Source organism: Aspergillus wentii (genome assembly GCF_001890725.1).
Source record: "Aspergillus wentii DTO 134E9 unplaced genomic scaffold ASPWEscaffold_3, whole genome shotgun sequence".
Taxonomy (NCBI): Eukaryota; Fungi; Ascomycota; class Eurotiomycetes; order Eurotiales; family Aspergillaceae; genus Aspergillus; species Aspergillus wentii.
The window spans coordinates 3,666,058-3,688,976 of NW_024467834.1; the positions used below are offsets into that span (position 1 = coordinate 3,666,058).

The 22,919-nt window shown below is 49.4% G+C and overlaps 6 protein-coding genes across 6 annotated transcripts; 3 read left to right on the forward strand and 3 right to left on the reverse strand.

Moving 5' to 3' along the window:
* Positions 1-185: 185 nt before the first annotated feature.
* ASPWEDRAFT_108310 (DDB1/RSE1 family protein) lies at positions 186-3,884 on the reverse strand (the record flags this gene model as incomplete). Its single annotated transcript, XM_040827975.1, has 5 exons — positions 186-494; positions 556-1,005; positions 1,059-2,962; positions 3,011-3,678; positions 3,790-3,884. 5 exons carry the CDS (start codon positions 3,882-3,884, stop codon positions 186-188), a joined length of 3,426 nt encoding a protein of 1,141 aa, XP_040691399.1.
* Positions 3,885-4,597: 713 nt separating this feature from the next.
* On the reverse strand, positions 4,598-6,742 carry cprA (NADPH--hemoprotein reductase cprA; the record flags this gene model as incomplete). Its single annotated transcript, XM_040830741.1, has 2 exons — positions 4,598-4,894; positions 4,952-6,742. The coding sequence occupies 2 exons, from the start codon at positions 6,740-6,742 to the stop codon at positions 4,598-4,600; spliced, it is 2,088 nt and encodes a 695-aa protein (XP_040691400.1).
* Positions 6,743-9,319: 2,577 nt separating this feature from the next.
* On the forward strand, positions 9,320-17,222 carry ASPWEDRAFT_107111 (putative cell morphogenesis protein (PAG1); the record flags this gene model as incomplete). The annotated part of the gene is made up of 4 exons (XM_040827862.1): positions 9,320-10,012; positions 10,071-10,295; positions 10,367-13,687; positions 13,746-17,222. 4 exons carry the CDS (start codon positions 9,320-9,322, stop codon positions 17,220-17,222), a joined length of 7,716 nt encoding a protein of 2,571 aa, XP_040691401.1.
* A 582-nt stretch (positions 17,223-17,804) lies between these two features.
* On the forward strand, positions 17,805-19,814 carry ASPWEDRAFT_39461 (uncharacterized protein). Its single transcript, XM_040835094.1, has 3 exons — positions 17,805-18,261; positions 18,335-18,525; positions 18,771-19,814. Exons 1-3 carry the CDS (start codon positions 18,114-18,116, stop codon positions 19,509-19,511), a joined length of 1,080 nt encoding a protein of 359 aa, XP_040691402.1. The 5' UTR covers positions 17,805-18,113; the 3' UTR covers positions 19,512-19,814.
* Positions 19,815-19,859: 45 nt separating this feature from the next.
* Positions 19,860-20,403, reverse strand: ASPWEDRAFT_39463 (uncharacterized protein; the record flags this gene model as incomplete). Its single annotated transcript, XM_040835095.1, has 1 exon — positions 19,860-20,403. Exon 1 carries the CDS (start codon positions 20,109-20,111, stop codon positions 19,863-19,865), a length of 249 nt encoding a protein of 82 aa, XP_040691403.1. The 5' UTR covers positions 20,112-20,403.
* Positions 20,404-20,638: 235 nt separating this feature from the next.
* ASPWEDRAFT_182567 (putative RNA binding protein MSSP-2) lies at positions 20,639-22,781 on the forward strand (the record flags this gene model as incomplete). The annotated part of the gene is made up of 6 exons (XM_040831923.1): positions 20,639-21,615; positions 21,672-21,762; positions 21,811-21,900; positions 21,958-22,052; positions 22,109-22,426; positions 22,481-22,781. 6 exons carry the CDS (start codon positions 20,639-20,641, stop codon positions 22,779-22,781), a joined length of 1,872 nt encoding a protein of 623 aa, XP_040691404.1.
* Between the last annotated feature and the right edge of the window lie 138 nt (positions 22,782-22,919).

Genomic DNA, 22,919 nt, shown 5'->3' on the forward strand with positions numbered 1-22,919 from the left:
GGGACTTGAACGACGAAGATTCATGAATCACTTCGAGTCCTGTATTCAGAATAATAAATTAGATTTAGATGTCTTAAATTGACTGCGCAAGACTTTCATCGTCAAATTCAAACATAAATATAATTCATCATAATCATACGGGTAGTGTACCCTAGTTAGAAGAGATCTATACACAAACACCACCTCTAGTGCAGTCTCCTCAATGCTTCAATCATGCCCTTGACCCCCTCGACATCCATCATGCCCACCTTTTCTACAATCTCCTCTTGAACCTGCGGTTCGCAGGTGAGGAATCGTTCAATCAGTTCTCCATCCACGAATCGGTATGGCTCGTCGGCCTCGCGTACCATGCTGCGGAAGGCGCGGAATTTGTTGAATGGCATATTTCCAAGGGAATCGACATGGGGCGAGGCTGCAATGGTTGCTTGCAGGTCCATAAGGAAGTTTTGGTGTTCGGGGTTGATCGTGGCGAAGAGGTAGATGGAGCCTTCGACCTGTGTTACGAAGTGGTGTTAGTAGGTGAGCGACTAGAGTATCAGTTAAGGAAGGTCTTACCGTCGCCAAGAAAGCTCTCGGGGTGACAGTCACGCTTGATAATTGTTGAATGTTTACCGGTCTAATGCGGTTGACCATCTCGCCTAGCGATATCTCACTGATCACTTCCAGCCGGCGGTCATAATCATCATCTCCAACGCCGCTGAAGTTGCGGCGCAAGACAATCAGATTTCCTTCTGCATCACTCTCCAGGAAGGTATCATCTGCAATACAGGCAACACCAGTACCCCAGACAGTCTGGAAGTGACGTGATACTTCAGTCAATGAGTCCGGAAGGCCGTCTGCGCCCTCCTTGTATTCAACAACGCACACACTTTTCATGAGATCCGACACGGCGATCAAATCACCGGTCACTGTCAGATCAACCGGTGCGGTAGACGTCCTGTAACTGGCGAGCTTTTCGAGTTTCATCGCCCCAAAGTTGTTGTTAACAACGTTGTAGACAACCACCTGAAGAATATTAGCAAAATGTGCCAGTGGATGGAGGGAAAAAAAAAACCTACCGTTTTGACCAGCGCCGCAACAATCTTTTCGCCCAACATGGCCAAGGCACGACATGCCCCTTTAACAGGCATTTCAGCAACCTGCGTCAATTTGCGGCCATTATCAACCTCGAAGATCAAGATACGACCTCGAATTGAGTCCTCTCCTTCATCATCTAGATATGCCGTGCCAACAATAAACCGATCCTTAACGGCATCCCGTCCATTTTCATCCTTACCAGCAGCGAATTCTGCACGAATAACGCTTTCTACCAACTCTTCCTTTCTCAAGTCGAACGAGTCCAACCGCCGGAATAGAATCTCATCGGCGAGCACAAACTGACTCTTGACAATTTCCTCGCCACCTTCTAGTTTTCGCTCGATCGTTCCGATACCAAAGGCCTTCTCAGATGGGGAATACGCAACTCGGCGTACAGTTGCTCCTATCGGCAGTGTCTGTATTTGTGTAGTTCGTTCCCTATCCACCAGAGCGATCTTCAGATCATGCGAGGTTGCCACTGCTATCGACTCGGGGTAAGCTTCCGAGTGGAAATGGCATATACGCGAGGCTCCTTCCGAGTTCACAGCAGAGTAGATGATTCGGCCTTCTGATCCATAAATTAGGCTTGGGTTTTCACATGTGGCAAAAACATTGTAGAGTCCATCGCCCCTCGGTAACTTCTTGAAGGTTGGTTGCTCAGATCCGAGGATCAACTTGCTCGCGCCTGTTAGAGAGTGGTCGTGCGCATTAAACGAGAACGTAATGACACTGCCATCTGCCATCGAGACGAAGAGGGTGGGTGGGCTGTCCGAGAGCACATTGGCAACGAGAACGGACCGAGGGAATGCTTCACCAGCAGGGCCCAGGGATTTTGTGTGAAGCTCACTCAAGTCCTTCAGTGCAAGTACCGAAACCTTGGCTGATTGAGGAAAACCCACAATACAAACACCGGAGGATGGAGGCACCGTCACACCGGACACCTGACGATCTGCACCCAGGTCCTTCTGAACAATGACCTGCGCATCACTTCGGATATCCAGAGTCGTCAAAACCTGACCACCAGTAACGAGCACCAACGATTCTTCACTAGAAGAAGCAGCAGTTATAGCCTGTTGGTGCGGTGGAGTCCATTCATATATAACCATTCCACCTTCAACATCGGCAATCAAGGCTCTTTGTTCCGTGACTTGCAAAATCCGCCCTCCGGGCAGATTGGTAGCTAGGAGTGTACTCTCCGAAAGACTAAGTCCGAGGAAACTGTCCAGCTCCTCAACCTCACCATCGGGGCTGAAGTTGAATACTCTTGTCTCGTCCACAAATGTAACAAGCAATGTATCCAAGAATTCGCCAGTACTTCCAACCTGCAAGCCCCACAGTTCTGTGATAAGATCCATGTCACCCAATACACCTAGCTCCTCCATGCCAACACCGCTGCGAACGCTTCGCAGGGTACCATCATCAAAGGCACCCGAGCCGGTGACAATCCGAGCCTGACCTGATGAGAACTCGTGTGTATGACTCTCGCTTGTACGATTTCCAAGGTCCATAATCGTAAAGTCCAAGATTGGCGCGATGTTTGACAAGGTCTGAATCACTTCAAACGAGCCGTTTCCAATACGGAGGACTTGGGAATCTCCCTGGTGGGAGCCAGCAAAAATGACACCCCCACCAAGATAGATCAAGACGGACGCCCGTGAGGTATTTCCAAGATGGTCTAACTTCCAGCTCTCTACTTGGTTATTGTCATCCAAGACGAGCATCAAGAAGAATAGCCTTCCATAGTCATCAGCCAGCAACCACCGTTGACTGTCCACCTGTTCCCAAGCAACGAAGATAGTTGCTTCGTCTAAAGGCCGAGAGATACTTTCGTTGCTGTCGTCATCGACGTACTTGATCGATGTCTCCCCAAGAATGAGAAGACCGCCTATATACGTAAGCACAGATACCGAGGAGTCGGGGATGATGAACATACCTAATGGAGCAGGCACTGGTATGAGATGAGAAGCTCCCAGGTCCAACTCTTGTGCAAACACCGCCACTTCCGCAAAAGTTGCGTCTGCACCGCTGCTACTGGTTGCAGCACTGTACTGCAACTCCCTGACCTTCAACCTAACCTTCTTCTGATTATCCTCGTACAGCAACGCTAAACGCGGAAGTCCAGATTGCACATGCAAAAACGCAGAAGAGCGAACAAAGAGCTCATCAATTCTCGCTATGGTCGGCTCAGCCAGCTCCCCGATTTGCGGTGCATCTGGCCCAGAAGGAACAGCGGTGCTCCTCCCCCTCTTCTTGCTGGGTATTTGCACTATGGGAATGGCAGCAATCACGCCCTCGTAGACTTCCAGCGTCATAAACCGTCCGCTTGGATCAATTAAGCATCGACCGCCCGTTTGCGACTCCCGCGACGATGGATCCGCGATATCGACATAGTTTCGCTCCGTCTGGATCTGGTTTGTCGATGGATCCCACGATAGTGTGAAATAGGTATATTGGTCTGTGCCGACGAAGAGGTGATCCGTTGGTGAGTTGGCCGGGGCCGGAAGCCGGGCCAGCATCGTCACCCTAGCGTAGAGGGCACGCGAGGCAGCGAGGCTCAGTCCATCGGGGGTGAGGGAGTAGATTTCCAGCCGATTGGCCTTTCTATCAAAACAAGGAAATATATTAGTTGACGGTTTCCTTGGCCATCATCACTAAAGCAATGCAGCTTTGCTTGACAACAGCCCAGCTCGGAGGGAGGAGGGTAAAACCAACGCTACAACCAAGGATTCCTCCTCCTGTTTCAAGAACTGCAGCTTGAGCGCATGGCGGATGCTACTCGCCCGGTGTATAGGCACGACATAAGCCATTTTCGAGGGAGCTCAATACCGCTGCTCCTCTCAATCGATAATGGTCCCGGGATGGGGATGAGCTTTTCGCAAGTGGAGACCAAACCACTGCGGGGAGGAGGACGACCTCCGATAGTGAGAACGTTTGTTCAGGTAAAATTCGGATTCTGTCGTGGTTCCAGACACACGACTGCAATCTGCATTTCTTCCCGCTGGGTCTTGTCCTGGTTTTTGGTATGACCAGAGGTGATGGGAGAAATATGCAATTAAGTCTGCGGTGGGAAGAAAGCCAGGAAGCGGAGCTTCAATGACGATGGTTGCGGCGCCTTCAGTTGACAGTTGACTCCGACATTATAACCGAACCCAGCAACAATAAACCAGCGTAGATGCTTCTAGATGCTTACTGAATATATTATTGTTTGAATCATAAATTTACAGGTGCCCTAATAACCGAAGAAGAAATATCTTTCATTACACAATTTCTTATTACCCTCCATGCCCATCATAGTCTATCATTTCCCACGATGTATTTGCCAAAACAAAAGTATTAGGCATACTTTAACCGCGCCCAAAGGGAAAATAAAAGAAGAAGGAAAATAAAAAAAGTATTCAACAAGACCGGCGGAGTATATATGCTATATCGTGAGGCATCAAAAGCGGTGCGGGGAAAATCTTCATATCGACAGAAACTTGGAGAAAAGAAGAAGAAAAAAAGAAAACAGACAGGTCAAAAACTATGACCAGACATCTTCCTGGTAGCTTCCGCTGCTGCGCATGTGCTTGACCATTTCTTCGCCCCTCTCGGCGGGAAGACCACGCTGCTCAGCGATGATCTGGCCAAGGACGATGTTGACCTCACGAGCCATGTTGGCTGCGTCACCGCAGACGTAGAAGGTGGCCTTCTGCTTGAGAAGGTCGCCAACGAGCTGTGCGCTTTCACGCAATCTGTGCTGAACGTATACTTTCTGGGACGATTCACGGGAGAAGGCGGTGATGATCTTCAACTTGTCGCCAAGCTGGTCCTGGAAGGTCTGAAAAGAAGGGTTAGAAAATGAGAAACAAAAAAAAGACAGAGAAGGAAATCATACCTTGAATTCATCCTTGTACAAGAAGTCCTCCTTACTGTTGCGGCATCCAAAGAACAGAAGAGTAGTGCCAACCTCCTCGCCCTTAGCGGCCAAGGCAGCACGTTCCTGGATAAATCCACGGAAAGGAGCGACACCAGTACCGGGTCCAACCATGATAATAGGCTTGGTCGGGTCGGAGGGGAGCTTGAAGTTCGAGTGGCGGACGTGGACAGGCACGTGGATTCCGTCGTACTTGTTGCGGGGGCCAGTAATAGAGTAGGTCAAACCGTGGGGATCGGGCTCGGGGTCACCATTTTGCTTCTGCTTCAGAGCAAGGAGGTAGTTTGTGGTCACACCCTTGACGACGTGAGAGGCACCAGGCAAGCGAACAGACTCAACAACAGCAGTGATACTGATCTTGTCCTTCTGGACAAGGGACGAGGACGAAATAGAGTAGTAGCGGGGCTGAAGCTTGTTCAGACCCTCAATCAACAAAGAGAAGGGAACGTTGGTGAATGTCTTGGAGGTAATGCTTTGGAGAGCCTGGGCGATGTTGTAGCACTTGTCGGTGATCTTCTCGTGGAAATAGTCCTTGTCGTTACCGAGGCGAACAATCTCTGCCTTGACCTCATCATCGGGGGCAAAAGCGGCCAAACTGGAGACGAATTGACGAGAGACGGGGGCACAGACTTCCATGTAGTAACGAACGGCGGCATCGTAGGTGGTGGGAGCCGGGATGGGAACCTTGGCAGTGACATCGATACCCTTGATGTTGATGACCGTGTGACGCTTGTTCTCGATACCAAAGACCTGCAGGAATCGGTCTACCTCGGCACCAGCGTTGGTAGGCCAAACCGCAATGTGATCACCAGTCTGGTAGCTAAGGTTGCTTCCGGCAATGCTGATTTCCATGTGCAGACAGTTACGATCCTTGACAGTAAACAGTTCACGAGATTCGACAATCGGGGCGATGAACGGGTTGTGGGCGGAGTAGGGACCTTTGGCACGACCTTCGAGATGGGCCTGGGTCGGCTCACCAAGGAAGACAGTGTCATCTTCGGGGGACTGAGATTCATCCTCGTTGACGCAGAAGACAGGCTCATACACGGCTTCACGCTCCTGCAGACCCATTGCCTCGGAGAGAGCAACCCACATGGGTTCCTTCCAGGCCAAGAAATCCTCTTCCATAGTGCCAGCACCATCATCACCTTCACCAGCGGAACCAATTCGTTGAGCACCCATCTTGGTGAGAGCAGCGTCAATCTGGCGGACCATAGCGTTGTAGTGTTCGTAGGTGTTGTTACCGAGACCGAAAGCGACATATTTGAGGGAGGAAAGAGGCTTGTCATCCACGGACGCGCCACTCTCGAAAGCGACATCCTCTCCGGTGAGGAATTGGTAGCACTCGACAGCGTTATCCGTGGGTTCACCTTCACCGTAGGTAGCCACGACAAAGACAGCGACCTTGTCCTCGGGGAACTTGTCCAGGTTGTCATAGTCATAGTCTTCCAGATCAGCGACCATGGTCTTAAGACCGAAACGCTGAGATCCTTCCTTGGCCAGTCTGGAGGCGTAGTCCTCGGCGGTACCAGTCTGCGAACCGTAGAAAATCACACAATTTTTGCCAGTTTCATCCATTTTCTCGATAATATTCCTGGTCTTGCCAGCCTTGGCATCGCCATTGGCCGCGGGTCCCGACGAGGCATACGGGTCTTTGGCAACAGCCCAGTAGGTGCCCTTGGTAAAGTAGGCAACACTACCCACCAAGAGCACCGCCAGAACGACCATATCCAGAGTATCGAGTTGCGCCATGATTGCGATTGATCACACAGACCAGAACGCAGAGAGCGGAAAGACCTTCAGGAAAAGGCGGTCGAGAAGAGGGGGAAGAGAAAAGGAGAAAGCGAGAGGGGGGGCCTCCCGAAGTGAACAAAGCCCCTTATAGAATAATTGACACTGGTGATCTCCAGGAAGAAGAAGAGAGGATAGGACGGATAGAAAAAAAGAAGAAGGTCGAAACGGAGGAGAAGCTAGTTAAGACAGAGTGGTCTGATTGATTAGAGAGGCCAGCCGTGGGCTTTGCGGCTGTTGCTGTTGCTCTCACGGCCGTCGCATTAACAGGCCGGCTTGTTCTGGGGCGGATCGGCAGCGCGTCGGAGAAATCCGCAGTTGGTTGAGAAAAGTGGCGGGTGAGCCGAAGGGGCAAGCCAACAGACACAGATTCAGATACGGAGGGTTAATAAATATATTTCTTTTTTAACCAGATCGAGAATACGGAGTCAGCTCCTTTATATTGTGAATCCCATTGTGGGGGAATCTGTCAGACCGAATATAGCCCGAGATCAACTCTGGATCGGAAGGGGAGTTCGGCCCTCCATCCAGGCTGGAGGCGACGAAGCCATCCACGGAAGTCGGTCAAGATGGGGTAAACCATCCAAGATGGCAATCTGGATGGAAGAAATCTCCCGATCATCCTGCCGAACAGGGCGACTAGCCGAGTTCCGCCCTTACAGAGGCGTTTAAGGCGTTTGGTTTGATGCACTTTCAATGTAATTGTCGATAGAACTCAATATTATGTACAATGTGGTGTCTACAAGTAATGGTATGTCTACAATAGTGTTGGGTGTAGAGTGCGTGGTAGTAGTCCACAGGATACACTGCAGATACGGTGAAAACTACACACAGACTATGGAATAGAAGCATGTTGATCCTACGATGGAATTGATGGATGCGAAAACACTCGTTCCGCCATGGATTGATCCATCTCACAGATTCAAATTCCACCTGCTTCCTTGCTGATGCTGATGATAGACGGAAGTAAGACGGGTGGATTCCGCACAGCGCGGTTTGGCATTCCTTGACAGCACCATCGGCATCAGATGAGAGATCAGATAAACACGTCCAATATTAATCAATAGTCCAAAGTCATTTCATTTCATCTGTGTAAAGAGTACTATAAAAAAAGGTATTAGATAGGGGATCGAAGCACACGCTCTCCTGCCTCTTCTCCATCGCCTCTCTCGCCTCTCGCCTCTTCCCCACGGCAATCAACCCCAGAAGATCCCCGGCAAAAGAGAGCCGCTCGAACCGTTTGGCTGCAATTGTTAGACTTCAGGAATTAATCCAAACTCTAGAATGAATGGAAATGATGGAAAAGATCGAATAATAGGGTTTGGCTTGTATCCACGGCCTTTTTTTGCTAATAGCCAGCACCCCATCCCAGTTCTGCTGCATAAACTCAGGCTCGAAACAGTCAAGAAGACCAAATTATTGGCGATCCAACGCATGTGAATCGGAGGTCAACTGCTTCTTCTCGGCTCTTTAGTCTTCCATACCTCAATCCAGTGTGTCTGTCTTATGATATGATCACAGATTCCTGGAGTTGGGATCCCTGTTTTTCCTCAAGGAGCATCCGGAGCATGTTGGACGGAGTTCCTAATGCAACATCCCCAATGCACTGCAGTCATCGTATTTCCTAATGCATGCTGACATCGTGCACCTCCATTCAGGGATTTGCCAAGTACCTGCAGCAGTCTTTATTATTAGTGATCTCGAACAATGCCTTGTTCTATCCAAGGCAGTTGAGGTCATATTCTTTTCATCACCAATGCTCCATTCCCATCTTGCATGTGAAAGGCTTGTTCCAAACCCCCTGTTGAATTTGCTCTGAAGGACAGACTGAATTGATCTGTAGCAGCCTAGAAATGAAACATCATGGAATGTTTCAGATTGTTCTTCGGGCCCCTAAGCCAAAAAGCCATGGTTGTCCACTGGCACTACAGATTGCTTGGAACCGACGTCAAGCAGCAACTAAATAGCCACATCGATGCAATGGTATATTCCATTAGAAATAATTATATAGAATACTTCAACCAATATAAACAATACAGTAATCTTGAATATGCCAGACGGTAGTTCCTCTCACCCGTAGAGTCCCCGTGCTCAGCCTCTTCGGTCGCCGCTGTGAACAAACGGCAGCCCAACAGCTCATCACAGCAAGGTCCAACTCTGGAACATCACATCCTTTCCAAGCAACGCCCATCTCTTTCCATGCTCATTCAAGGGCTTTTGAGCAACAATGTGCTGCTCCTTGCCTTCTAGCTTTCCCACTCTTGCAGATGTGATGTCCAGCAAGCAATGAGCGCCCTATTTGTCTAAAAAAAAAGCGATGCAGCACAACAGTAAGTGGCCTGGTGCTGCGTATCCTAAGTTTCCCCGCAAAGCTTCCATCACCCCCCCTGGACTCAAATTCGAGTCTTCGTGTGCTGGTCTTATCTATGACGCGCCACAGCTCTGGGTAGTACCTGTAATGGACCTATCTGACTTTTTGTTTGCTGGTGTTTAGTGGCATCCCACCCAACGATTAAGGCTGGCCCCGTCCAGTCAACGATGCCCCTCATCCCTGACGAATCGAATAATCTTGTGTCGCACCATATTTTTTCAACTCCACCCGAACGTCTAGTTACAAGAAGCACTCCAGCCTCCGCCGTTCACAGTCGGGAAACCTCCGCCGTTAGAGGAAGAGCCGCCGACCCATCCGCCCTGGCCCCTTCGACCCTACAACCTCAGAATAACCGTCGTGGTCAATCTCACTCAAAAAGCCCCGAGGCTGCTGGTGCAAGACCCGGACCAGGTTATGATGTTGGCCTGGAAAGACCACCGTCCAACTCCTATGGTCATCATCGGCAGACCTCGATCGTCCATGGGATTCAACACTCTCGAAACCCCAGCTTCGCCAATTCCAACACCTCGACAAGTCCGCTGAGTCCTGAATTGATAGCCTCCCTCGGTCGTGGCGGCGCGATGGAACCAGAAGGCCTTGGATCTGGGCGACTGGAGCAGCTGGATGCTCACTCGAAATCCCAGAGTCCCGGAAGCACTATGCAGGGCCCTTCAAGCAACGTTGAGAATCAGGACCCAGGCACGATTTCGAATGGCAGCCCGGCAGTTCAGATACACAGAAGAATAAACTCCGGCGGCAGGAATTGGCGAGAACGCTCTCACAGTCGTTCACATTCGAGACCACATCATACAGAGTCCAAGACTGTGGGGGAATATGCGTTGCATCACCTCTTCAACTCGGTAAGACTACGCCCGCGACGTGGGAAGATGCGAATTGTCGTGCTAACAGTGGTCCAAGTTTGTTGGCCTGGCGGACAATAAGATAAACCAAGCTATAATGAAACTAGGGGAGATGGAAGCCCCTGTGGAGGAAGTTTGTGGGCCTGGAGCCGATACAAACTTTGATCAATTGATATCTGCATTGGGACATATCGCACGGCAAAAGCCAAAGCCACTGATAGATACCATCATGCTCTGGCGGAAAGCCAAAGGTGATAACGCCATCATGGCCAAGCAAAATATGGTATGTCCATGAAGTCCTGTCCTCGGCCCTTTTTGCGAGGACCATCAATCGCTAATTCGATCGTCTTTTAGCCAAAGCCAACAGCACCTCCAGAGCTGGCGCCACTGCTTCGTCGAAACACCGAGCCATCCCAGATGGCTGCAGAGGGCACTGCCCAGGCCGATGCCTCCCCTCCTAGTACCCTGCTCCATAGACAAGACGATGTCATTCTGGCGGAGCGCCGTGCCACGGTATCGGTATATCTTGTCTGCAGAGTACTGATTGAGATCTTCAACCAAAGTAGCCTCGCCTCGATAACGGTCGACATGGCTGGCCGACTGGAGAATATTGTATTTGGTCAAATCAACACAGTTGACCCGGACCAGATTTCAGCGTCTCCACTCCGAATGGCTAATTGGAGGATCTACGGTCAACTTCTAGGAATCATGAGCGAATCGAACTTTACGAGTGTTACCAATCGGTTTCTGACAGAACTTGACAGAAATCAGAAAGAGGCAAGTCAACGCGGGCCGTCGAAAGAAGGGGATGCCAGAGCTGAACTGCTGATCCTGGGCATGAGACACGTCCGTATCGGGATGATGCCGGATACATGGAGTAAATCTTGTGATTTTATGCGGTCACTGGCACGGTTATTTGTCAATGCCCATGGGCAGCGGGTCAAGCAGGCATACTGCTACATCTTTGAAAAACTTCTTCTGCCGGTGGCAGCAAATCCTGGCTGTGATCTGTCCTTGCCCAAATGGAAGGAATTTATCGATTTGGTCCAGTCTCGCCTGTCGCAGATGCTAACAAAACCTCGTCACTGGGCAGCCGCCTTTCCTCTGCATGTTTTATTGCTCTGCGTGTCATCGAAAGAGAATTTTTCAACCCAATGGCTGTCTCTGATCCTTGGCCTTCCGCCAAGGCTGAAGGACCGCCCTACGAGGGGACCTGCTCTTCAGGCGATGTGCCGCTTAGTCTGGACATACTTCTTCCGGTACTCGGATTCCCCAAACATCACGCTTCGAAAGGTCGAGGAAGTCGCTAGAGTAGCGCTCCCTGTGGGAAAAAGGACTTACCTGACCACCGAACCGACAGTGGCAGAGCCTCTCATTCAATTAATACGGATGATTGGGTTCAAGCATCCTGATGTATGCTTCCGTAATATCATATTTCCTTTGATAAATTCGGAACTCTTTTCGTCCGGAAAGGAGTTGAAGGTTGAACAGATGGAACCGGAGAAAATGGTAATCGGCATTCGAGCCTTTTTGGCAATCGTGACAGATCTGGAAAACTGCGATCAGCTGTGCCCTCCGTTTCCTACCGGCTCGATCCCCAATCCATTCACGGACACCTCAGCTACTACCTACCTACATCGTGCTCAATTTCTGGCGGATCCGCGACTGCCAAGTACCTTGGAGAATCGGGATCCCCCAGAATCATCCCCAGTCAATACTTCAAAACTGAGTGACAATGTGAAGGAGTGTTACATCCGCTTTTGTGAAATCCTAGGCAAAATCACGATTCTATGCGATAATACCTTTGGAGGCCAAGCGGCTCTTGATGAGAAGTTTGGCGGAACAACCCCCAAGACGCCCATTACAGAGGCTTTCAGCTTTGGAAGACGAGACGATCATATGAACACTCTCGATCAAAAGCAAGGGTTTTATGATTTGCTTCATGTTGCGATTCAAACACTTCCTCGGTGCCTGTCCGACCACATCCCATTTAACTCGCTTATAAACCTACTTTGCACTGGAACAGCACATGTTCAAACAAACATAGCCTTTTCATCCGCCGAGTCGCTGAAGGCAATTGCGCGCCAGTCGCATGCACAGCAGGTTACCATCGGGTTTGCAAGGTTTATATTCAATTTCGACGCGAGATATTCAACAATGTCAGATGAAGGCATGCTTGGACCCGGCCACATTGAATCGACCTTGAGACTATATGTTCAATTGCTTGGAATTTGGATTGAGGAGATTAAGCGGAAGAGCAAGGGCGCAACATCAGACCCTGAGGACAAGGCTAACTCTGGAAGTCGCGCCTTGCACCTTGACCTTTCTAGTGTGCTAGCACATGTCGAGGAGATTGAGTCTCATGGTCTGTTCTTCCTGTGCTCACAGTCCAGAAGGGTTCGGGCCTTTGCTATTACTGTACTACGGTTGATTACCGAATTTGATCGTGCCCTCGGAAAAGAAAACACGAGGATAATCAGAATCCTTGAAGCTGATTCACAGCAGATCCTCGATGTCAATGATGAACAACTCACCGTTGCTGAGAGGAGTCGAATCCAGAAAGGCAAACGAAGGAGCGCGTCGCAAAATACCCTTATTGAGCTTTGCAGTAGCGAGGTTTCATATGATTCAACGCTGTGGTCAAAGGTATTCCCAAACATAATCAGGATCAGCTTCGAGACTTGTCCCTTTGCTGTGACCCTGGGAAGAGAAATAGTCTGCGCAAGGCTTGTCTTGATGCATCGGACCATTACGGCACTCGCTGAAAGCCATCGGCCTCCTCAATATGCCAACATGGATGTTCCCCAAATTCGCCCACCAGGTAGAAACAACTCGACGGCCGAGATCCTGATCGAACAATGGAAATTGTACCTTGTTATGGCTTGTACCACGCTCAATAGCGTCGGTGCACAGTCTCAGAGCCAGCTGGCAAACGCTCAACACGCAAGAAAAAATTCCAAGGGGTCTCAGCAGCAGTCGCATGACAAGATCAGTTCTGCCAGGAGCCTTTTTGCATTCGTTATCCCTTTGCTGTCGGCTGAACGGGATTCCATTCGAAATGCTATTGTGGTTGCTCTTGGCTCGATCAACAAAAACCTTTATCGCACATTACTCGAGTCTTTGCAATATGCCGTGACGACCTGCAACGAGGAAGCCAAGATGCGAATCGGTTCACATCACCGATCTCCAAGTAGCCAGCGGCGAAATCGGAAAACGGATAGGCTGCGAACTGAGGTTACGCATGTCTACAAATTGACATCACACTTTCTTAAGGAGCCTGAGGTATACAAAGAAGATTGGATTGTTAATAACCTTGTCACGTATACGAAGGACTTGCGACTTTTCTTGAGCGACTCTGACATCCAAAATGACTGGGAGTTCCAGCGCCTGCGGTTTCATTACTGTGGGCTGATGGAGGAGCTTTTCGAAGGCATCAACCGTACAAGCGATCCCTCTCGATGGATGCCCTTTGAATCCAGGAAGTCAGCCTTCTCACTGATGGAGGACTGGTGCGGGTATTCCCCAAACCAAGCCCAGATTTCTCAAAGGGAAGAAAATATGCAGAAACAGGCTTTGGGACATCACCATGAAACTGGAGAGCTGCGCAATGTTGCCATGGAGATAGAAAAGAAAAACCTACGAGCAGCAGCTCTTAGCGCAATGGCTTCTCTTTGTGTAAGTTGGAGAGTTTTTTGTCCAGTTTATTGATTCATCGACTAATCTTTTTTTATAGGCGGGGCCGATTAGCATCACCACTGAAAGTGGCTCAGTACTTCAGTTTGATGTGGGTCGCATGCTTGCATGGATTCATATTATATTCAACACAATCAGTGATAAGTGGCATGCTATTGGAAGGCAAGCACTGAAGAATCTAATTATCCACAACAAAGAGCATTCGTATTTGTTGGAGAGATCTATTGAAATGTGCTATGTGACAGAGCGGCCGAAGACTTTGGAGAGCTACTTTGAAGTGGTTGCTGAAGTGCTTATTGAGCATACTGATTATCCCCTTGGCTTCTGGAGGATTCTGGGGGCGGTCCTCGTTACACTTGGAAACCAGAAACGTGAGATTCGGATGAAATCCGCCAAGCTACTCCGAATACTAGAGGAGCGTCAGCAGAAGAGCTCCAGGCTCCAAGACTTCGATATCAGTATCTCCGATAAGACCACGGCTGTCTACAGACTGGCCCAATTTGAAACGTCAAAACGATTGGCGAAACAGCACTCCGACCTGGCATTTACCTTGTTTTCTGAATTCTCATTGCATTTCAGAAACTTGCGACCCGATAGTCAGCGTAACATGGTGGCGGCTATTCTACCTTGGGTACAGACAATGGAATTGCAGGTTGATCCCAATGGCGGACCAACAGCTAGGTCATACATGCTTCTTGCGAACCTCTTTGAGATCACCATTCGATGCAGTAGCATATTACCGAATGAAGTCCAAGCGCTCTGGCAAGCGCTAGCCACGGGACCACATGGCGGAAACGTGCAGTTGGTTCTCGATTTCATCATCAGTCTCTGTTTGGAACGCAAGGAGCAAAACTTTGTCGAATATGCCAAGCAAGTTGTTGTCTTTCTGTCCGGAACGCCGGCCGGATCCAAAGTCATCGAATTTTTCTTGATGCAGGTCGTCCCGAAAAACATGGTGCAGGAGAGGAAAGACATTACACCAGCACCCACGGACACCAAAAGTCTCCCGTATGTTGCTGATCTGAGCACTGTGCTTCCAGTTGGCAACAAGCAAGCAGGACTTTCTCTGGGACAAGTTGCACTGATCTTCCTCGTGGACCTAATGGTTGCCCCCGTCATGCTTCCTTTAGAGGATGTTGTCAAGTTACTTCACGTTGTTCTCATTCTTTGGGATCACTACACGGTCACCGTTCAAGAGCAGGCTCGAGAGATGCTGGTTCATCTTATTCATGAATTGATCGCTGCAAAGATCGAGGATGATGCACCTGTGGAAACACGTCAGTCAATTGAAGACTTCGTGGAATCCATTCGCAACAGTGATCCCAAAGTAGTTTGGGATTATGACGATACCACCGACAAGGAGGATGGGGATGATGGAAGTCGAGTACCATCGTCAATGTCTAGCGTGACTCGTCAGGTTGTTGACTTTTTCAGTCTCGCTTACGAAGGGATCAATGATCTTTGGGCGAAAGAGGCATTAAATTGGGCAACCTCATGTCCAGTACGCCATCTTGCCTGTCGGTCGTTCCAAGTTTTCCGCTGCATTTCAACGTCCTTGGATTCTCGGATGCTTGCCGATATGCTCGCTCGACTGTCTAACACGATTGCGGACGAGGAATCCGACTATCAAACTTTCTCCATGGAGATTCTAACTACCCTGAAAATCATCATTAGTTCTCTGGCTCCGACGGATCTGCTGCGCTACCCCCAGCTGTTCTGGACCACCTGCGCATGTCTCAATACTATTCACGAAACCGAGTTCATCGAAAGTATCGGCATGCTGGAGAAGTTCTTAGAGATCATCGATTTCAGCGACCCAATGGTAGTCACGACCCTCATTGAGGGTCAGCCTCCAAAATGGGAAGGCGGATTTTATGGCCTCCAAAGCTTTCTCTACAAAGGTTTGAAATCGACAGAATCCCTTGGTCGGACACTGGATGTTTTGCATCGGCTCAGCGCGCTTCCCAACAACGAACTTATTGGTGATGGCAATAGATTACTATTTACAATCTTGGCTAACCTATCCCACTTCCTTCACCATTTCGACCCTGATGTTAATGACCCGAAGGCACTTGCTCGTGCTACTTTGCTCGCTCGCGTGGCGGAGGGTGAGAGATGCCTTCGCCTTGCAGCCTCCTTACTTGGATTTGCCAATGGACAATACAAAGCAGAAAGTGACTTCCTGAGCCACATAATCACTGAGATCCGCTCGTATTATTTCCCACGCGAGGAGGTTCAAAGTCTTATTTTCCTCATGGGCCTATTGACCAACACGACCGGTTGGTTCCGTGTCAAGCTCATGAAGATTCTTTGTGTCTTGATCCCCGAGATCGATATGCGACGGGGAGATGTCACCTGCCATGGGCCGGATTTGATCTCTCCCCTTCTGCGACTTCTGCAAACCGATCTCTGCCCACAAGCTCTGCAGGTCATGGATCATATCATGACTGTCTCGGGAAATCCCATGGAACGTCATCATATCCGAATGAGTATGGCGTCCTCTTCATCATCGCGAGCCATTCGCAAGGAATATGAGCGCATTCAAAGTCTGTACGGCATACCAGAACCTACTGGATGGTCGATTCCTATGCCTGCTACGCAATCAAGTATCACGCGAAATAACGTCCACGCCGTGTTCTATACCTGCGCTGAAGTCGACCACATGGAGGCGCAAGTAACTGCAACGCCCGAAGTTGAATTCCATGCTGACGAGTACAACGACACTTTCTTCCCCATGCGAGCTGATACCATGAAGTCGATCGAAACCCAGACAGACGGCAACATGGGGGACATTGTGCAGAAGCTGGATAGTTTAGATGACTTTTTCGAGGAGACCGAGCCGATAAACCCGGGGCTCCATTCGGCATCTGACCCAATCTTACAGGGATTCACTGGAAGCTACGCGGATACCAGTGCCAATCTCTATGATCAACAAACGGCTCCTATCCTGCGAAAGTCTCTTGCGCGAACTGCTTCAACGTCGTCGTTCCACAATGGTCTCGCAGAGTCTCGGCCTTCGAATGTTCGCCCTGAAAATGCCAGTGCGAACCCCCAGCCCCAGGGTACGTTGACACCGCAAGCATCTAGCCAAACATTACGACCAGTATCGCACACCCGCTCGGTTACTTCCCCAGCCAATAATCTATTCCCTCAAATATCAAACGGTCCTCAGCATTCCACGCCGCCTATTGGCTTCAATGAATCGGCATTCCTTTCTGATGACGAAGCCGAGGATGGGCTTTCCGACTTCGATGAGCGGTTTACGGTTCATAAACCGATAGCGCACCCTATCAGTCAAACACGCAGTGTCACAGATGGATCCTCGTCACTTGAGTCCATGATTCGAAGTGGTATGAGACGACTCACTGGTGGTACTGCCACCAACCGGGAAAAGGAGCGCCAACGAGAGCTCATCCGAGCACAGCAGCGTGCTGTCAACCAGACGGCTAGCTCGCCACGAGTGCCAAAAGTACCTGTGGAATACCTCCCAAGTAATCCGGCCTCTCCTGGACAGTAGTGAAAACCACTGTTTGCTACATCAACAGTTTCGGGATTCTCTCAATCTCTTCCTCCCTTTTCAATTCCTTTTACTTTTTGTTCATTCGGTTTTTTCCTGTGGTAGCTCGGAACCGGTACAATGTGGAGGCGTTTCAACATGATTTGATTCTGCAGTTATACATACCCCTTATTCCTTGATCAGCTCCGCAATGTCTGATACACCCTTTTGTTGATTTCCCATCTTACATTTTCCATCTAGACCTCTGTATATTATCTTTTCGTTCTGATGGAACAAGAAAGGAATGAATTTAGCAGGTCAATGAAACCTTAAATCCAATCCCATCCAGCCTTGCGTAATCTTTCTGCCTGACATGCCAATTGAAAGTCTCTTTTAGTCGATCATTCTCTATATCCCGTGCCAACGAACTGTCGATGCCTCGCCGCCTTATTGTCCGGATATACATCACGTGAGATCCTCGGTTCTCCGCGCTCCCGCGGGCTAGGCGGCTATCCCCCTTTGGGCTTCCCCGCAGCGGATCCGGGGCAGAAGCAGAAGAGAGCGGAGAGCAGCTGGTCACTGACAAAGTGACAACATCCTTCTGCTTGCTGCCCCTGGCTTCTGGCAAGTCTCGGATAACAGCGGCCTTCTGGTTCTCCCCCGCTCAGCTCTCGGAAGCATTTGGGCTGGAGATCATCACGCCCAGTTCAATACAGAACCGTTCTGATTCGTCTCATTGACTAATAATATTTCAATACCCTCTTGTGTTTTTCTCGGCGGTCTTGCCTTTGCTTTTCTTCTCACTTTCTCTCTCTTGTTGGATCCATAGGTCCTGCTCCTAACTTTGCAAAAAGCAGCTTTCAATCTCATCTAGTCATTTGGTTACGCTTTATTATATTATTCCCATTGAAAATGAGTATCTCGGCAGCTCTGTCCCTGCGGAGGACAACTCTTTCCAAGTCGCTACGCCTTGTGCAGTCAGCAACCTCTACACGCAGAGCCTTTTCGACTACTCTTCAACGCGATGCTTCATGGGGGTTTATTGGGCTAGGGCAGATGGGTATGTGCTATACCGACTTTCTACTCTTTCTTGTCTATGAGGTCGTAGCCACGTTCTAACACGTACTCTCTAGGCTATTGTATGGCTAAGAACCTACGCGCCAAAATCCCCGCAACAGATACGCTGGTCGTGCGAGATGTGAATGAGGCAGCTGCGAAACGATTTCTCGAGGAGACACGCGAAGCTGCCAGGAGCAGTGGTGCTACGGATGATTCTATGAAGGTGGAAATTGCGGAGAACGCCAGAGAGGTGGCGGAGAAGTCGGTAAGTGGCATTTTGAGGCTTTTGTTTGGTGATGTGTCACAAGTCATCGTGCTGGATTCCTGCAGGAGGCTGCATGGATTATTATCGGATGACTTTCTTCACAGCTTTGGTCAATACAGTTCCTTGTTGGGAATTGTGGTTTTGGGAAATTTGGCCTTTTTTCTCTCTTCTTCTCTTCTTTCCTTTTGTTTCTTTTTCAGCTTGGGGTTCGTGGTTCCGTATCTGATAATTGGTTCGTTGTATAGACAGTGATCATATCCAGTCTTCCGGAGCCTCAGCATGTCAAGGATGTGTTTCATTCTATCCTGAAAAAAGGCGAGCTTCCTGCCTTGGGGCAAGAACGGTTGTTTATTGATACGTCGACCATTGACCCGGCTTCTTCAAAGGAGGTAGCCAACGCAATCCACACAACCCGGACAGGACGTTTTGTTGACGCACCCATGTCCGGGGGAGTCGTTGGAGCTCGTGCTGGTACGTTGTCGTTTATGTTCGGAGCTTCTTCCCGAACTGGTGAGCTCGTGGAGCGTGTAAAATCGGTCCTGCTGCTCATGGGCAAGAAGGCATGGCATCTTGGAGAACCGGGTGCTGGTGTGTCTGGCAAGCTCGCTAACAATTACATTCTGGCTATCAACAATATCGCAACGGCAGAGGCTATGAACCTCGCTATTCGATGGGGTCTGAATCCCAAGACCCTGGCCGAGATGGTCAACACGTCGACCGGTCGATGCTGGCCAATGGAGGTTAACAACCCCGTTCCTGGAGTTGTCGAAACCGCTCCGGCCTCACGGGAGTATGAGGGAGGCTTTGGCATCAGTCTAATGAACAAGGACCTGCGGTTGGCGATCATGGCTGCGCAAGAGTCTGGTACCCCGCTAGCCCTAGCCGACAAGGCTCGTGGTGTATACACTGCTGTCGAGGATGCGCACAGAGGCAAGGATTTCTCTGTCGTATATAAGTGGTTGCAAGATCAGTCGAAAGACGTATGAGTCGGTTTTGCTCTTCGGTGGTGTGTCTTTTGTTGTTTCAGCATGCTATTGTTATTCCCTTGCGGTTTCTTGTTCGTCATTTGAATGATACAGTATCATAGATGGAACCCAGAATAGAATATGTCTGGATCAGTATCCCTTTCGTCTATCCTGAGAATAGTTCTTGCTTATATGATTCACTTGGAACACACGATGTTGCTTCTATCATGAAACAGTTATCATATATTGTTAAATAACAAGGTATGTATGCGCATTCATATCAACAAATCATAGTGATGGTCATTGTTTACAACAAATATTAAGTCCTATAATGTCTTGTCGATCAAAATGCATTATAATCACCATTCATCCTCATCGACTTGTATGTATTCTTTGAATAACACCCACTCTTTCACAACACATGACTAGACAGTGATTTCTTTCCCCTTTTGTCGACTTCCCATCTTCCCTCCCCTGTTCCTTCTTCCTTCCTTCCTCCCCAGACTCGAACAACTGTTCCTTCCCCAATTGGTTCTCGTCCCCCAAAGTCCAAAAACGTTCTTCGTTCCCTCGGTTTCTCTTCTTCTTTTCCTCTTCTTCTCTCTCATCATATTTCTCCATCTCATCCTCTTCAGTAGCTATTGCTCATCTCCATTCCATCCGTCTCGTCTTCGCTAGCAGCTTTTCAGTTTCTAGCAATTCCTGTGCCCCTATTTTACTGTATTCCTCGTTCCATACTTGGCTCTCGTTTGATTTTCACTCGCTCTTCTCACGGTCAGAGTTCCGGGTGCCTGTTGCAGGAAGGCCCTGATCTTCGTTTGCTCTTTGCCCGTGATTTCATTTATCCTGAGATCAAGTAAGTATTGGTATACAGCAACATCGTCGTCTCTCGATGGGAGTCGATGGATTGTCTACAGGGTGCTTTCGAGACTGATGCTGACATGCTGTGCTAGTTCTTCCTCCGAGCTCATCACAACTCGTGATATTCTGTCCGGTCTCTATCGTCGAGGTAGGTAAGACGTCTGGGTCTTCAGGTTGTCGTCCGTTTTGCTGTCTTCTATATCCGTTGCTGTTGCTGTTACTCTGCTGTCTGCTCTTTAGCTTCTTGTAGCTAATATGTATCAGAAATTTTATTTAGGACCGCAACCATGCATACCCAGACTCAACAGCATGCTGCCTCTGCCGATTCCGGCCCGATGTCCAACAACCAGCCCGGACAGTTTTCTCATGAAAACCGCCCTCCATACATTGCTGGTTATCCGCAGGGTCCATCTGTCAATAACCGTGACGGCAATGGTCAGGTCATGTCTCCTTTCTTTGGTGGGCTTAACCTAGGGAATCAACGTACTGGTTCCAAGTTCGGTGCCATGAAAGGCAACTTTCCAATGCCGTTGGCTCCAGGTCTTGATTTGTCCGGTGCCCATCGTAACCCTTACAATGGCCAGCTTGTCCTTCTTCCCAATGGAACCATGCTGGGTGGCATTCCTCCGGTGGCTCCCTTTGCCCCAGCTCCTGTTCCTGGACATGACCAGGTGGGCCAGATCCCATACTTACCGGCCAACCTCTACCCTGGAATGAACCCTGGCTGCTCCATGATCCCGGGGCCCATGCAGGGATATACCTTGCCGTATCTTATGAACTGCGATATGCAGGACATGGCAGGCCAGAAAAGCAGCCCCTGGGCCCCGAACGAGGACCACAAGGGGACTGCTGCTTCGACGGTCTCTGAGGGTGGTAACCAGACGGAGTACTATCAAAACTCTGCCGTCTCTAACGTGGATGGTCCGCCTCTCTCGGGATATGGCTACAGCATTTCCCCGCAGCTTGGCCAGCCAATTCTTCCCTTCCAGATGATGAAGACCCCAACTGGATACATGCTACAGGACCTTGAAGCTTTGACGCAGCAAGACCCTCCAATCCCACGCGCTGTTCCTGCTATGTGGACCAATCCAACTGAACTGACTCTTGCCAAATGTCTTGAGAACCGGGAGGGCATCACCAATGTTTACATCCGGGGTTTCCTTCCTGAGACCACAGATGAGGTTTTGCACTCGTACGCTTCCCGCTTCGGAAAAATTGATCGCTGCAAGGCGATTGTTGATTTGGATACCGGTCTATGCAAAGGGTATGCAATCCCTTATAAGCATTTTTTGATTGACGTCCTGCTCACATGAATGACAGCTTTGGATTCGTTCAGTATTACAACTTCGAGTCTTGCGAGAACTGTATAAGGGGCTTTTTCTATCTCGGATACCAAGCCAGCTTCGCACAGGTAAGCAGTTTGAGGCTGTACCTCATGGTTTGTACTGACATATTTCAGAAATCTCGTAATTCCCGCCTCAAAGATCTTGAAGACAGGGCCTCGACGAACATTTATTGCACCAACCTTCCCATTGACTGGACTGAAGCGGTAAGTTGGCTGGCTTTTTGTTTATCCATTCTTCTGACAGTATGCCAATGCCAAAAGGACCTTCGCCGTCATTTCGAGCCATACCAAGTCGTTTCCGAGAAGATTAGTCGGGATGACAAGACAGGTGTCAGCAAGGAAGTGGGATTTGCTCGGTCAGTTTTCTACACTCAATTCATTCAAGGTGTATGTTTCTCATACTTTTGTATAGCTTTGAAAGCCGCGAGATTGCAGAAAAAGTGCTGTCTGAGTTCCACAATGTCGTCGGAGAAGATGGAGTCAAGTTGCTTCTCCGTTTCGCAGACACAAAGGCCCAAAAGATTTTGAAACAGCAAAGCAACGAGCGTCGGGCATATCGCGCTGGGGAGTATAACTTTTCCGTCGAGGTGGTTCAGGGCTCAACTCCGTCGCCTTCATTGCACCGTCTGCAACAGACGGCATCTCATCTCAGCCCTAACTCCCAGGTCAGCTACACATCTCCAGTAGGAGTAGGTTCCACTTGGACTCCCGCCACGTCAATCTCCCCGTCGTATGTATCAAGGAGAATCTAGCATGTGAATCTTGAATGTACTGACAATACCAGCAGTTATCCCTTAATGAAGAACCAGGTCGGAAACGTGCGACTTAGCTCGTGGTCCTCGCGTAACAGCCCCAACACTCTGGAAAACAACCCCGTGTACCGTGGCCGGCTGTCTGCCGCAAACCGCACTGCTTTAACTGACAGTATCTCTACTGGATCTTCGAAGACGATGGTGCCCAGCACGCCATGTGCCATTCGACCCCATTCCCTCAGCCCCAAAAAGGAGAATCACAAAGCCGGGTCTCTGTCCCCGATCTCGTCCCGCAGGGAGATCATTGTAAATTCTCCACGTTCATCCATTTGAGACTGCTTTTCCTTCGATCCTAGATGCTATCTCTAGTTCGTCTAACATTCATCAGTTTTACCTACCTAAGCATTTACCTCAGAAAGCAATGTCAATTCTTCTTCGGGCTCGACCAAGAAGAAAAGTGAAAGAAAAGTC

Excerpts from the sequence above, each read along its gene's own strand:
- ASPWEDRAFT_39461 (XM_040835094.1), top strand. The coding sequence starts at position 18,114 with ATGAGTATCTCGGCAGCTCTGTCCCTGCGGAGGACAACTCTTTCCAAG. Across the intron at positions 18,262-18,334 it reads TATTGGGCTAGGGCAGATGG|GCTATTGTATGGCTAAGAAC; the intron begins GTATGTGCTATA and ends CGTACTCTCTAG. Across the intron at positions 18,526-18,770 it reads GAGAGGTGGCGGAGAAGTCG|ACAGTGATCATATCCAGTCT; the intron begins GTAAGTGGCATT and ends TTCGTTGTATAG.